This window comes from Dermacentor variabilis, chromosome 2 (assembly GCF_050947875.1).
Source record: "Dermacentor variabilis isolate Ectoservices chromosome 2, ASM5094787v1, whole genome shotgun sequence".
NCBI lineage: Eukaryota > Metazoa > Arthropoda > Arachnida > Ixodida > Ixodidae > Dermacentor > Dermacentor variabilis.
Genome location: NC_134569.1, coordinates 163,271,567 through 163,284,242, shown reverse-complemented (window position 1 = coordinate 163,284,242; position 12,676 = coordinate 163,271,567). Strand labels below are relative to the sequence as shown.

General features: G+C 41.8%; 1 protein-coding gene across 1 annotated transcript in view; it reads left to right on the top strand.

Moving 5' to 3' along the window:
* LOC142572910 (neural cell adhesion molecule 2-like) overlaps positions 1 to 12,676 on the top strand; it is a 231,739-nt gene that overhangs the window by 202,035 nt on the left and 17,028 nt on the right. The window contains exon 8 of the mRNA XM_075682358.1: positions 10,231 to 10,521. Within this exon, the coding sequence (XP_075538473.1) occupies positions 10,231 to 10,521 (291 nt within the window). The remainder of the gene's footprint in view (positions 1 to 10,230; positions 10,522 to 12,676) is intronic.

The window sequence follows — 12,676 nt, the reverse complement described above, 5'->3', positions numbered from 1 at the left end:
ATTTTGAATTTGAATAGATACACAAGTTTGAGTACAACTCTGCAGATGCGGCGTGCCCTTACAAAAATTTTTATAGAAAGTCCATAGACAGTCCATAGACATTTGTCTATGAAGTCTATAGACTTTCTATAGACATTTCTTTAGACTAGTCTATAGACAGTCTATAGACTTATGGCCATACACTTTTTATAGACTAGTCTATAAAAAGTCGGAGTCTATCGACTGTCTATAGACATTTCTTTAGACTAGTCTATAGACAGTCTATAGACTTATGGCCATACACTTTTTATAGACTAGTCTATAAAAAGTCTGAGTCTATAGACTGTCTATACACAGTCTATAGACAGTCTATAGACTTATGGCCATACTTTTTATAGACTAGTCTATAAAAAGTCTGAGTCTATAGATTGTCTATAGACTGTCTACAGACTTATGGCCATACACTTTTTATTGACTAGTCTATAAGAAGTCTGAGTCTATAGACTGTCTATAGACGGTCTATAGACTTATGGCCATACACTTTATATAGACTAGTCCATAAAAAGTCTGAGTCTATAGACTGTCTATACACTGCCTATAGACAGTCTAGAGACTTATGGCCATACACGTTTTATAGACTAGTGTATAAGAAGTCTGAGTCTATAGACTGTCTATAGACTGTCTATGGACAAGTGTATAGGCTTACAGTTCTACTTTTGTAGACTGAAGTCTATAGAATGCCTACAGATGAGATTTGTCCGTAGACATTTTATACACTTCAGTCTACAAAATTAGAACTATATATACAGTTCTACTTTTGTTGACTGAAGTCTATGGAATGTCTATATACAAATGTATATAGATAGTCTATAGACATTCTATAGACTTCAGTCTACAAAAACAGAACTTTATAGTCCGATACACTTTTTTTCTATGACATTCTGCAGACATTTGTTAACAAGTATGAATTTTTTTAAATCTATAGGCTCTCTATATATACACAGACTTCTTATAGACAAGTCTACAAAGAGTGTATAAGGCCATAACTCCATAGCGGCTGTCTACAAGTTAGTTTACATTTTTGTTCACATGCGGTAGCAAAAAGTTTTGAATGTAACTGAGGTTTTTTAGCGCACGAGAAGGGACGAAAGACAGTGACGAGACGAGGACACAGCGCTGCACCTGTTCCTTTTCATCTGCACTTATGTATTACCGTTAGTAGATTAATAATGCTTCTGAACCAGCTGTACTTTCATATATGTTGCATAAACAGAAAGAATTTATATAGTGCTGAATCATGCAGTGCGAAAAATAAAACAAATGCACCAGCAGTGCATTCACCGTTTTTATTGCTCGATATAATAGATGAATTCCTTAAACTCATGTCGTATGCTATTATGGAAACAGATTAAATATTTACACTACTCCTTGGCAAGCATGGTCGCCAGGCTGGCCTTGACCTTTCTGTCATTAGTCCCAAAGGTGCTGCCGGTGTATGCTGCAAATAAGTAGATGCAGCAATATGAGGCAAAAATAACAAGTGTATAGTATTTGTGTGTTCATTAAGCAGCTTAATATATTTGCTCAAACCATCTAAGTCAATACTTAATGCGGTTTAACTATGACTAATGGCTGCTTGTCAATACAAATGAGCTCCTTTATACAATGTTTTATTGCATGGTATGGTGAACAATTAAACAGTCACAACTGCTGCTCGTGCCAGCAACAGTATCTTCCCTTTTATGACAAGTTCATATATGATGCATTATTGTACTTATCCCAAATGATCCCTATATTTATTGCTGAAACGTTACCCAATTGGGCTGTCTGTACATTTTTTTTGGCTGGTAGTTAAGTATGCCCGTGCAGAGGGATATTTTCAGAAGACGTGACTGGAATATTCACAGTATCATGCCTAATATTGTAATTTATTTTGCTTAATACACATTTAAATGTCTTTCTCATACTTTTAAATGAATGGTTGATTGGCCATAACTTCAACGGAAGGCAGATGGGCTGATTGTATCGATATGGTCACTTAATTTGTTACAGGTAATGAGGCCTCTTGGGCGTGCTAACAGGTTTCCAAGTTAGGTATACCACATGAGCACCCGAAATACGACACGAGCACTTTGTGTCATGGCACGACAGATATGCACCTCCTAGGAAACAGAACTGATAGTATAGTTCGAATGAATTCTATTACAGTAAATTATTTAAGGTGCTTTGAAAGATGAAAATTTTTTCTAGGCTATCGACGTTCAGGACGTTTAGTTAACGCAAACATTTCTTACATATTGAGTAAGAAATGCCTTGTCAGTAAGCTTGACTTTCTTTTATTTTTCAATAAATGGAACCAATTTCCTTCAATTTTTATCAGGTGAAACGTTTTAAAAATATGTTTAACTCAGAGATTCTCTGGAAACTTTGTATGACATATAACAAGATAGCATACCTATGTGTCCATTTTAAAATTTCCCGATCTTTTTCCAAGCCTTCCCTGGCTGTTTTCATGAAAATTTTCTAGCAATCTATGACGCCTGCAGCTTAAGTGTAATAAAAAAAATATTGTGGTTTAATGCTTGCCAAGTACTGCCAGTCCATAATATTTAGATAAAACGAATAACACGTCAGTCACTTGACATGCAGTATTAGATTCAACTGACTTGAATCCCTTGATTAATAAAGCTGACAAGGGCTTCGGCAAGTTCGTAATTGGTGGCCACACGAGTACAGCACAGAAGACACAGAGACACACGTAAAACAAATGCAATAATCTGAGGAAAAACTATACAATGAGTTATACAATTAGTTATTTTTACGGTTCAATAGTAGTTTTCAATATAATTTGCTCTCATCACTTATGCCTCCAGTTAACTTTGTTTACCTCTGACTAAAGACTACATGGCAATATTAATCAGTACCATTATGATGTTTCGTTATACTACAGTATGATAAGCAGTTAGACAACCGTAATGGTCGCCGGTGCCAGCAACGGTACGTTTCGTTTTAAGACAGGTTCATGTGACACACAGTGTACTTATAAAAATAAAAGAAATGCGAGAATCCCAAGCGATTCCTATAATAATACTTGTTGAAACAAAGATACCCGGCTGGACTGTGCACATTTTCAGGTGTTAATGCAATATGCCCGTGCCGAACGAACATGCTCAGCATACTGACTGCAGTTTTGAACAATCACGTTAAGATTTGCAATTTATTTCCGCTTAGAACAGTCTGCAATGTCTGTTTTCTCATACTTCGAGACGAATACATTTGCCACACTTTCAGTAGAATGCTCATGAATGGGGGCGTACTGATCAGGTTACTTATCAACTAAAACATGTTACGATCTCTTAGGTGTGTTGATAAGGGTAGAACAAATGCAATGCCCACTGAATTATTTGAATAATCTGTGCGTTATCTACTTAGAAAAGACCACCAAATTGATAATCTGGCTCTTCTTTCTTTTGTACAGCGCATATTGTATGCAGTCTGTCCACGATGACGGCACTACATGCAACAGTAATGAAAACCGGAACACTTATTACGCACGACAATGGCTTCATACCATGCACGATTAGCACAAGGCGAATCTGCGCCAGCAGCTGCCTTGTGATTAAGAGCACGTAAACTGCAGAACGCCGGAGCATCGGAAGCCGCTTAACGCTTTTCATATAGCTCGAAAGATAACTTCTGCTGCTAAATTGTTTAAAAAAGAGACAAAAAACAAATCTTCCAACTACCGTCAAACGCAATGCCTTCAGTTTGAAACGTGTAAAGGTGTTCCCGGAGCGACTAATTTATTGTTCTCTATTTTTTTCGGCTAAGTTGCGAAGCTGCAAGTGACTGAGCTTATCGCAGGTTTCATGCTCCAAAAGCGTTTGTGGTTGCATATAAATAGATTGGGTGAATCTAGAGATTTCTACTAGATATTTCTTCAAGTCTCGTGTTTTGCTTGCTGTAACTTCCCAAAATTATTTAGATTGGTTGCCAGGAACCTTAAAAATACTGCTACTATCAAACTATGCGAAAACACAGCACACACACTGCTGATGCATGCCCCGCAAACGCGGCCTTTCATCCGAGTACGCTAGCAGTTATTCAACTATGCCTGTCTGTTTGAAAATTCTTGATGCTAACACAATTTCGAGATATATACGTAAAGCGTGTCACGAGAATTTCACTACACATACGGTGCAGCATTCATCGCGGCCGGATCAAGCGCCACTAAATGACATCTACCACACTGGCTGCCAAACACACACAATCCGCTTAGTGGTAGCTCAGTATCAAGTTAAAACATGGCGTACTTCCTTTTTTACGCACCTAAGCTATAATGATAAAATCAACAAGCACGAGCGATCGCTCGCCGTAAAACATTCCGTATAGTAGAAGCGAGAACAAGCGCGCGTTATCAAACCATGTCAACGACAAACCGACACTATACCCGAGTCGCCTGCGCTACATGCAGCCGGTTCGCGCTACGAGATGCGCTCACATAATCATGAGGTATTGACGCAAAACGTCTTTGATAAAGCTTACCATTCAGTGTAGTTGACGTGTGAAGCCACAAAGAAGAAACGCATACACAGACACCAACGTTCAGGGAGACACGGCACACCGGCACAACCGTTCACGTGCCTGGCGCACTCGTTGAGACGGCGCACCGCCGCGCATGCGCAAGAGCTCCGAGCATGCGCAGGAGCTCCGCGCGGGAGGGCGTGCGCGCTCGGAGGAGTGTGAGCGCCTTTTCCTCCTTCATTTTTTTTCTTTGTCTCGTTATCTCTCTCTGCGCGCCATGCGCGCCGGAACGGGTGGCTTTTCTTTTCCGTTATGCATTTTTTTCGTGGACGAAGGATATGCGCTGGCAGGTTGTATGACAAACGCTGTGGGCTATCGTATGAGGCTGGAACGCTAACATGAATGCGCTGTTTGTAAAAGCCGTTACGGGGCCCTTCAGACGTTTTAGACGCATTATTGCCAGCGTCAATGAGTAATACAGCGTATTTGTAGCATATCTTCCAGCGTACCGCCAAATGTGATGCCCGCACGTATGTTAGTGCTAATTTTCTGTTCCGATGATAGGTCAAAGCAATCAGTACAGCATTGAGGTACTCATATGCGTGGCTGCGCAGGCATACCGCCGGCGAAATACTGGGGGGGCTCAGAGAATTTGGCACCTATTTTAAGTGAATGAGAAACTTTGATGAGTTTATAGTGCAGGATATCAGGCAACAAAAGTCGCCCGATGTTAGTGACGCAGCCGAGATATGAAGACAATGTGAAAAGTATCCGAGAATCGGACGACACACAACGCGAACACCACATGCGCGACATCGGTTCATGGCACATTCACAAAGTCCGCGTTGTCAGCTACAAACATTACGAGTGTTTTTGCTGTTAGCTTGATGCCTGTTTCGAATCCACTTGTATCTGAAGCTGGCGTTCATAACATATATTTTAACAATTGGATCGGCGTTTTGCTTCCGTTATTCTACTGCCGCAAAAGTGATGCGACAACTGTGAAGACTGTCTTGGGATTGCCGAGAGCGACTACGTAGATCATATGGGGTCAACAAATGCGGAGGTATACACTATGTGTATACTAAAGTCTACAAATAGGCTCTACAGCAATCTCAGCAGTATACAACTTTAGTGGCTTATATCAAATGCAGCTATGTATTATCCACCGGTACCTGCGCTTGGTTACAGCGTACACGGGTTGGGCCCAGATTAACGATGTTTGTCTATTGTTAATCTATAGACATGCAAGACCACGACAACTCAGAGGTGGTGAATTCACCACCTGGTCTGCGGGCTTTCGCCACTTATTCAACCCCTTTGCCACATCTTCACCATCTGACCTTCACCACCTGGTCTTCGCGAAGTGTACGTCCGGGAAGCAGCCAGGTTTAGGGCCTTCGGGTGCCTGGAAGACCTTGGTGACTCGGACGGTGCCTGCTCCGCCGCGATCCTCGTTCGGTGCAGCTGCACCGAACGCAGACTAGCAGTCTGCACGGTTTGCCCGCCGCGCCGGGGTGGCGGTGCCGTCGTGCATGAACTAGTGCCATATCATCGCGTTCGCAGAGGGCGGGGGGTATGGGAACTCGGAATTACATATTATCGACTTTCTTCTGTAGACATTCAATACACCAGGAGTAGAGAAAAAATAGAAACCTTGTCGACTATTGTCCATAATATAGAGAGTCAACAGACAAAGTATGGACAAAAATAAATAGAAACTGTATCGGCTTTCCTCTACAGGTAGTCCATATAGAGGGGAAGTAGACAAAGAAGAAACAAACTTCTTATCGAATTTTTCTATAGACCGTCTATAGACTGCGAGTAGACAAAAAGAAATAGAAATCTTATCGACTTTCGTCTACAGAAAGTCTATATACAAAGTATATGGACAAAAATAAATAGACACTGTATCGACGTTCGTCTAAAAGTAGTTCATAGAGGGGAAATAGACAAAAAGAAACAAACACCTTATCGACTATTTTCTATAGACCATCTATAGACTGCGAGTAGACAAAAAGAAATAGAAACCCTATCGACTTTCGTCTATAGAAAGTCTATAGACAAGGTATGCACAAAAATAGATACTGTATCCACTTTCGTCTATAGGTATTCTATAGAGGGGAAGCAGATAAAGAGGAAACAAACACCTTATCGACTTTTTTCTATAGACCGTCTATAGACTGCGAATAGACAAAATAAATAGAAACCCTATCGACTTTCGTCTATAGAAAGTCTATAGACAAAGTATGGACAAAAATAGAGACTGTGTCGACTTTCGTCTGTAGGTATTCTATAGAGGGGAAGCAGACAAAAAAGAAACAAACACCTTATCGACTTTTTTCTATAGACCGTCTATAGACTGCGAGTAGACAAAAAGATATAGAAACCCTATCGACATTCGTCTATAGAAAGTCTATAGACAAAGTATGGACAAAAATAGATAGAGACTGTGTCGACTTTCGTCTGTAGGTATTCTATAGAGGGGAAGCAGACAAAAAGGAAACAAACACCTTATCGACTTTTTTCTATAGACCGTCTATAGACTGCGAATAGACAAAAAGAAATAGAAACTTTATCGACTTTCGTCTATAGACAGTCTATAGACTTTATATCAACAAAAGTGCAAATCTATAGAAAGGAAAGGTCGTCTATGAAAAGTCTAGACTTTCTATAGACAGTCTCAAGTCATTTTTGTAAGGGTGAACAGAGAGAGCGTAACAGTAGAGTCGACGAATAATATGCAGAAGAGAAAGATTATGATCGATAACCTGGCAAAGGAACAAAAGTTCAAGATCTCCAGTCAGCCTCTAGAGTCTGTGAAGGAGTACATTTGCCTAGGTCGATTACTCACAGGGGTTCACAAGAAGTGAATTTACTGAATCATAAAAATGGGTTGGAAAGTATGTGGCAGACATTGTCAGATCCTGACTAGAAGCTTACTACTATCATTGCAAAGAAAGGTGTTAAATCAATGCATTCTACCGGTGCTAACATATGGGGCAGAAACTCGGTGATTGAGAAACACGCTTTAGAACAAGTTAAAGACCGCGTAAGGAGCAATAAAACAAAGAATGATAGGCGTAATGTTAAGAGACAGGAAGAGAGCTGTGTGGATCAAAGAGCAAACGGTATTAGCCGAAACTCGAATTGACACCAAGATAAAAAAATGGAGCTGGGCAGGCCATGTAATGCGTAGGCTAGATAACCGGTGGACCATTATTAGGGTTACAGAATGGGTGTCTAGTGAAGGGAAGCACAGTCGAGGACGGCAGAAGACAAGGAGGGATGACATAATTAGGAAATTCGCAGGCGGAAGTTGGAATTGATAGGCGCTGGGCAGAGGTAACTGGAGATCACAAGGATAGGCCTTCGACCTGCAGTGGACATACAATGGGCTAATGATGATGATGATTATGTTCGTGATGATAAGCATCTATTCATCATAAGTACAAAAATCTTATGTTTTTTGCTGATAACTTTAGAAACCCGTAATTTTTTAGCATTATACGTTTCATGCTTCTCGTAGCGTTAAAGTTTCGGACCGAGTTATATTGAGATAATAAGTCAGAAATTGTTTATCTCTTGTATTAACAAAATCAAAACAACGAAGTGCATCCTCGCTGGTCTGTTAACGTATGATATTTATTCGAGTACGCATAGAGGCATTCGTTAAAAAAAGATAAATGCACAAACAAACACAACATAAATTTCACAGGAAACGTTACTGACGCACAAACAGAAAGAGAATACAAGGGTGGCGATGTGGGCTTGTTGGTTGGTGCTCTTGACTAAAGGTGGTCGAGCGCACTGAAACGCAAGGCCAAATGAAGGCACGACGCCTGTGCGTCCAATGTGCCTTCTTTTGTCCTTACGTTCCCGTGCACTGAACAACTTTATCCAAGAAGGAGCACAGGAATAACGTAAACGCCAGAGCTCTAAGCTTAACAAAGTAAGCAAGCCATATGCGATATGAACAGCAGAAGTGGTGAAACACGATGCGCACATAACAATTCGGCGGTTGAGCGATTGCAAGGCGTCAGACAACTTTTATTTTGGAAAACTAACCCTGAGAACTACCTGCGGTAATATCACTGCCCTATCAAAATGAAATCTGGATTGGCATATTGAGAAACAGACTTTCTAGACACTTTGCAGCTGATTCCTTCCGTCTCTGTGTCTTGCTTTGTAGCTCTGTATTACTGATTTTTAATCATTCGCGTTGCTCTATTGACATCAGATGCATGTTGTTTCGTAACTAGTAAGTAAGCGCACTACGTTTTGCACTAGTTATTGAGCAGTTACGCTGCAATAAAAAAAGGGAACCAACGGAACGATAGTGAGGTGTAACTTCTTTCGCGCAACTTCAATGATGTTAAAATAAATTAGGATAGAACAGTCACAGTTTTTAACTTTTCCGTAGACCAGATGCTTCTGCGAAGGCTTCAACCAATCTTAAAAATTATCTGTGGCGGATACCAGCATTCTGATTCCTGAGCTGGTCTACATTAAGGGGCTGACACTACTTGCACAATAACATTAAATTTACAATGGATTAAATTGGAAAACTTCACTGATCCAGTTTTTAACTAATTACGAAATGGCGCTTATAGCTAATCGCAAATTGTAGCCTGTGAGGCTGCAAAACATATCCACTTGAATATAATCGTGTGGATGACACCATTTTCGACATATGCGTTGTCAAACTTGCGGTATCAACGCGCTATCGTTCCACTGATTTCTTTACCAAAACGCCCTTTTGTGCATTGATGTGCAAAAGTAACTGGTTCACCAATGTATTTCTTCGCAAAGATAATAAATTATTATTCTAAAGCTGGTGCCATCCTGAAAATTTATTCCAACTGCATGCGCCTTGCGAGCTCCCCAGCTAGCATTTTTTAATTGCAATATATGCCCTGGGGTAATTAGTGAGTTTTTGGTAAATATTATTCATTTCGCTTTCTCCTGCTAGTAATGTCCACTTCTGCGAGTGCACCAACTCTAGGGCTAGAACTGTGCTCTCTGCCAAAGGAGATCTGAAGAATTGCTTAAAATCTTCGCAGAAACACCCGCTATACAGTAACAAAAAGTAATTTAGTGAAATGATGAAAAAGTTTACGTCTTACCTTCATCTTTATCATTTGCCGAGATCGGTTACTCAGTCAGAGAGAGAGAGAGAGAGCGACAGACAAAAAAAAAAGAAAGAAAGAGCAGGGAGGTTAATCAGAAAAAGTCTCATTTGCTACCGTACACCGGAGAAACGGGACACTCAAGATTTATCTTAGTTATCAGTGGAGCTGTGCAAAACGTAGTACATGCATCATGTATTACGTTTGTTTCTATAAAGGTTTTACATAAACTTACTTAGAATAGAGGCAAATATTCATTGCTTAAGATAGGCATATATCACCGCCGTATGCATGTAGAGGTGACTTGATATTGCTCCTTATCTTCTGCGTGAGTACCTATTGCAGTCGGGACCGATAGTCAATGGAACTATTCTTAGAGCGTGACCTAACCGCGGCTGTGAGTATCTTCCACGCTGGCACTATGTTTTGCTGCGTGACACTAAAATTAGGCGGCTCATCGTAGCGGTCCCCATATCTTAGCAATGTAGTCTGCACTCGCACGCAGGTGCCAGCTATTCTGTGCACTAACGATCACATCAATGCAGGACGTCTCAACGTGACTAACTAGACCATTTCCTTGTGTCGTGGATGCGCGCAGATGCTCCCGTGTGCAAGTCCGGCCAGCGGCTGGTGTACGCGACGCGGCTGTCCAAGCTGCTGCAGGTGTCCTGCGAGGTGCAGGCGCAGCCGCCGGCCGTCACCTTCCGTTGGCGCTTCAACAACTCGCTCCACCAAAGCGCCAGGATGGACACGTACAGCTGGGAGGGCACACGGAGCGTGGCTCGCTACGCGGTGCGGTCGCACCAGGACTACGGCACCCTCCTGTGTTGGGCGCGAAACCAGGTCGGCGACCAGAGGCAGCCCTGCGTGTTCGTCGTGGTCCCGGCCGGTACGAGAACGAGAACTTAAAAAAATTTGTTTTGTTTCGGGTAATGCAAAAGAATGAGGATAGTGACTAAACTGATGTGCTATTTCACGGCAGATTGGGCAAAGCGCAGTTACAAACTCCGGCCACAGGTTCACACAAGCTACAGCACTTGAGCAATATTATGGAATGACCAGTGGGGTCGCTGAATGATCGCGTACCTCGGTATCTGCTCAGAGGCTCTGACGTGCCGCAGCTGACCGTAATTAGTATACGTAAACCTAAATCGATCCGCATAATGCTCGTGCACTAAGAATCAATGCATATGAGAATGGGTACTTGTCAAAACATACCTTCTGCCCTGCACGACGACCTCCCAGAGCACCTATATACATATTTCAGTCATAAAGCTCGTCAAATGTTCATGTGAAATGATACGCTGTGCTCTGACTGACTTTAAACCTGGCATGGTCAATAAACTCATTTAATGCTGGTAAACTTGACAGCGTACCTAAAGTAAATGTAGCCAGAGACATGAAACGTCTTCTACTAACATATTTGCCTTGGAAAAGTTAGAGTCCCGCAATAATAGCCATGCTGCATGTAAGTTTTTCGGATGATAAAACGGAGGCGTTTACAGATCACATCATGAGTGAAAAATCATCCAGAAAAGCAGGTATTTCGGGCAGACAGTAAACCACTGTGAGCATGTTGAACTACACAGGTGGACGCGAATATTCCCAATGATATCAGAAAATGAGCCGAAAATGCAGAAAATGCAGCAGAAAATGAGCCGTCTTCGAGAAAGCCATTACTTTATAGGAAACGTAACCTTTTCGGTGACGACCGCAGTGAACCTGCTCTCAATATAGCACAAGTTTGGGCTTGGTACATGACTGTCGTATTGAGTAGCATGCAGCGAATGACGACACTAGAAGCACAAGAAAAGGCACTAACTCCCGACCAGGTTGGAAGTTAGCGCCTTTTCTTCTCATTTTTCTTTCTTGTGTCGTTCGAGCTACGCTACTCAAACGAATACCTTCTCTCTCTGCGGTCTGTTCGAGCACAATCAGGAGTACGTTTATGACTGCCGGTAACTAAAGCTGAATGCTCGGTCAAGCTATACAATTTGCATAATGAAGCAAACGATAAACAAGAGGAATAGGAACCTTATGAACCCCATCCTCCTAGGAAAGCGAAGGCACAGAAATCTTCAGCCATCAATGTGCTGGATGTCAGGCCGACCTGTCTCGGGGCGTGATTCCATCCGATCGCCTACAAAACAACCGAAATGCCACTATTCACCAAGCTTGTAGAAAATCGCACTGAAAGGTCTGACTTGTGATGAGAGGAAAACGGCGTGCTTTTTCCCACGAGCGAAGGATTAGCACTGTTTCACCACTTTCCGTCCTAGAAATCATGGTAGAAGTCAGCGAGTGTATCATCAAGTAGACATCTGCATCGTCGATATCTTCAGAGAACCATTAGGAAGCCACTATGTGAAATCCAAGTGACGTGATTTGAACACTGAACAGAAAGGAACAGTACGCGAGCGAGATGTTCCCACACAGATCTTGAACTAGATCTTCATGTACTTAGCAGTCTACATAACGTACAAGTGCCAGAAACGTAAAGCGAATTATTGGAGAATAGCAAGAAAACCTGGTCGAAATAAGCATCTCTGTGCGGTAACTGTGTTTTAAAGGTCTTATTTCGACGTCTGTGCACTTTCATATGCATGTGGGCCTTTCTTTTAATGCGAGGGTAAATGCCTCAGTGCATACAGTGGTATGGGATGGGGGTGAATAATAATGATTAAATGAATGAAAAAATATTTGCGGATCTAATGAAGTCCAAGAGGGAGCGATAATGTGCCTGCGTCGCCGCAGTGTAATCGCCAGGATTATGCGGTGAAAGTCCCGCTTCTGCGAGGTGCCGGAGCCTCGACAGTTTCAATGCAGGGCAAACCCACAGCCTGTTGAAGGTTGGAGCTTCAAGGGGCCAATCCAACTATTTTCCTCGCTAAGATAAACAATGCCTGAATATGATAGGCTGTTTGGAAAAGGAGTAATAAAATAAATACAAATATCGTAATCAGCTTAGTCGGTATTCAGAGAAAGATCAAAGCAAGTCCATCAAGAATCACAAACATAAAATTCGCGTAGTGGGCCTTGACAGT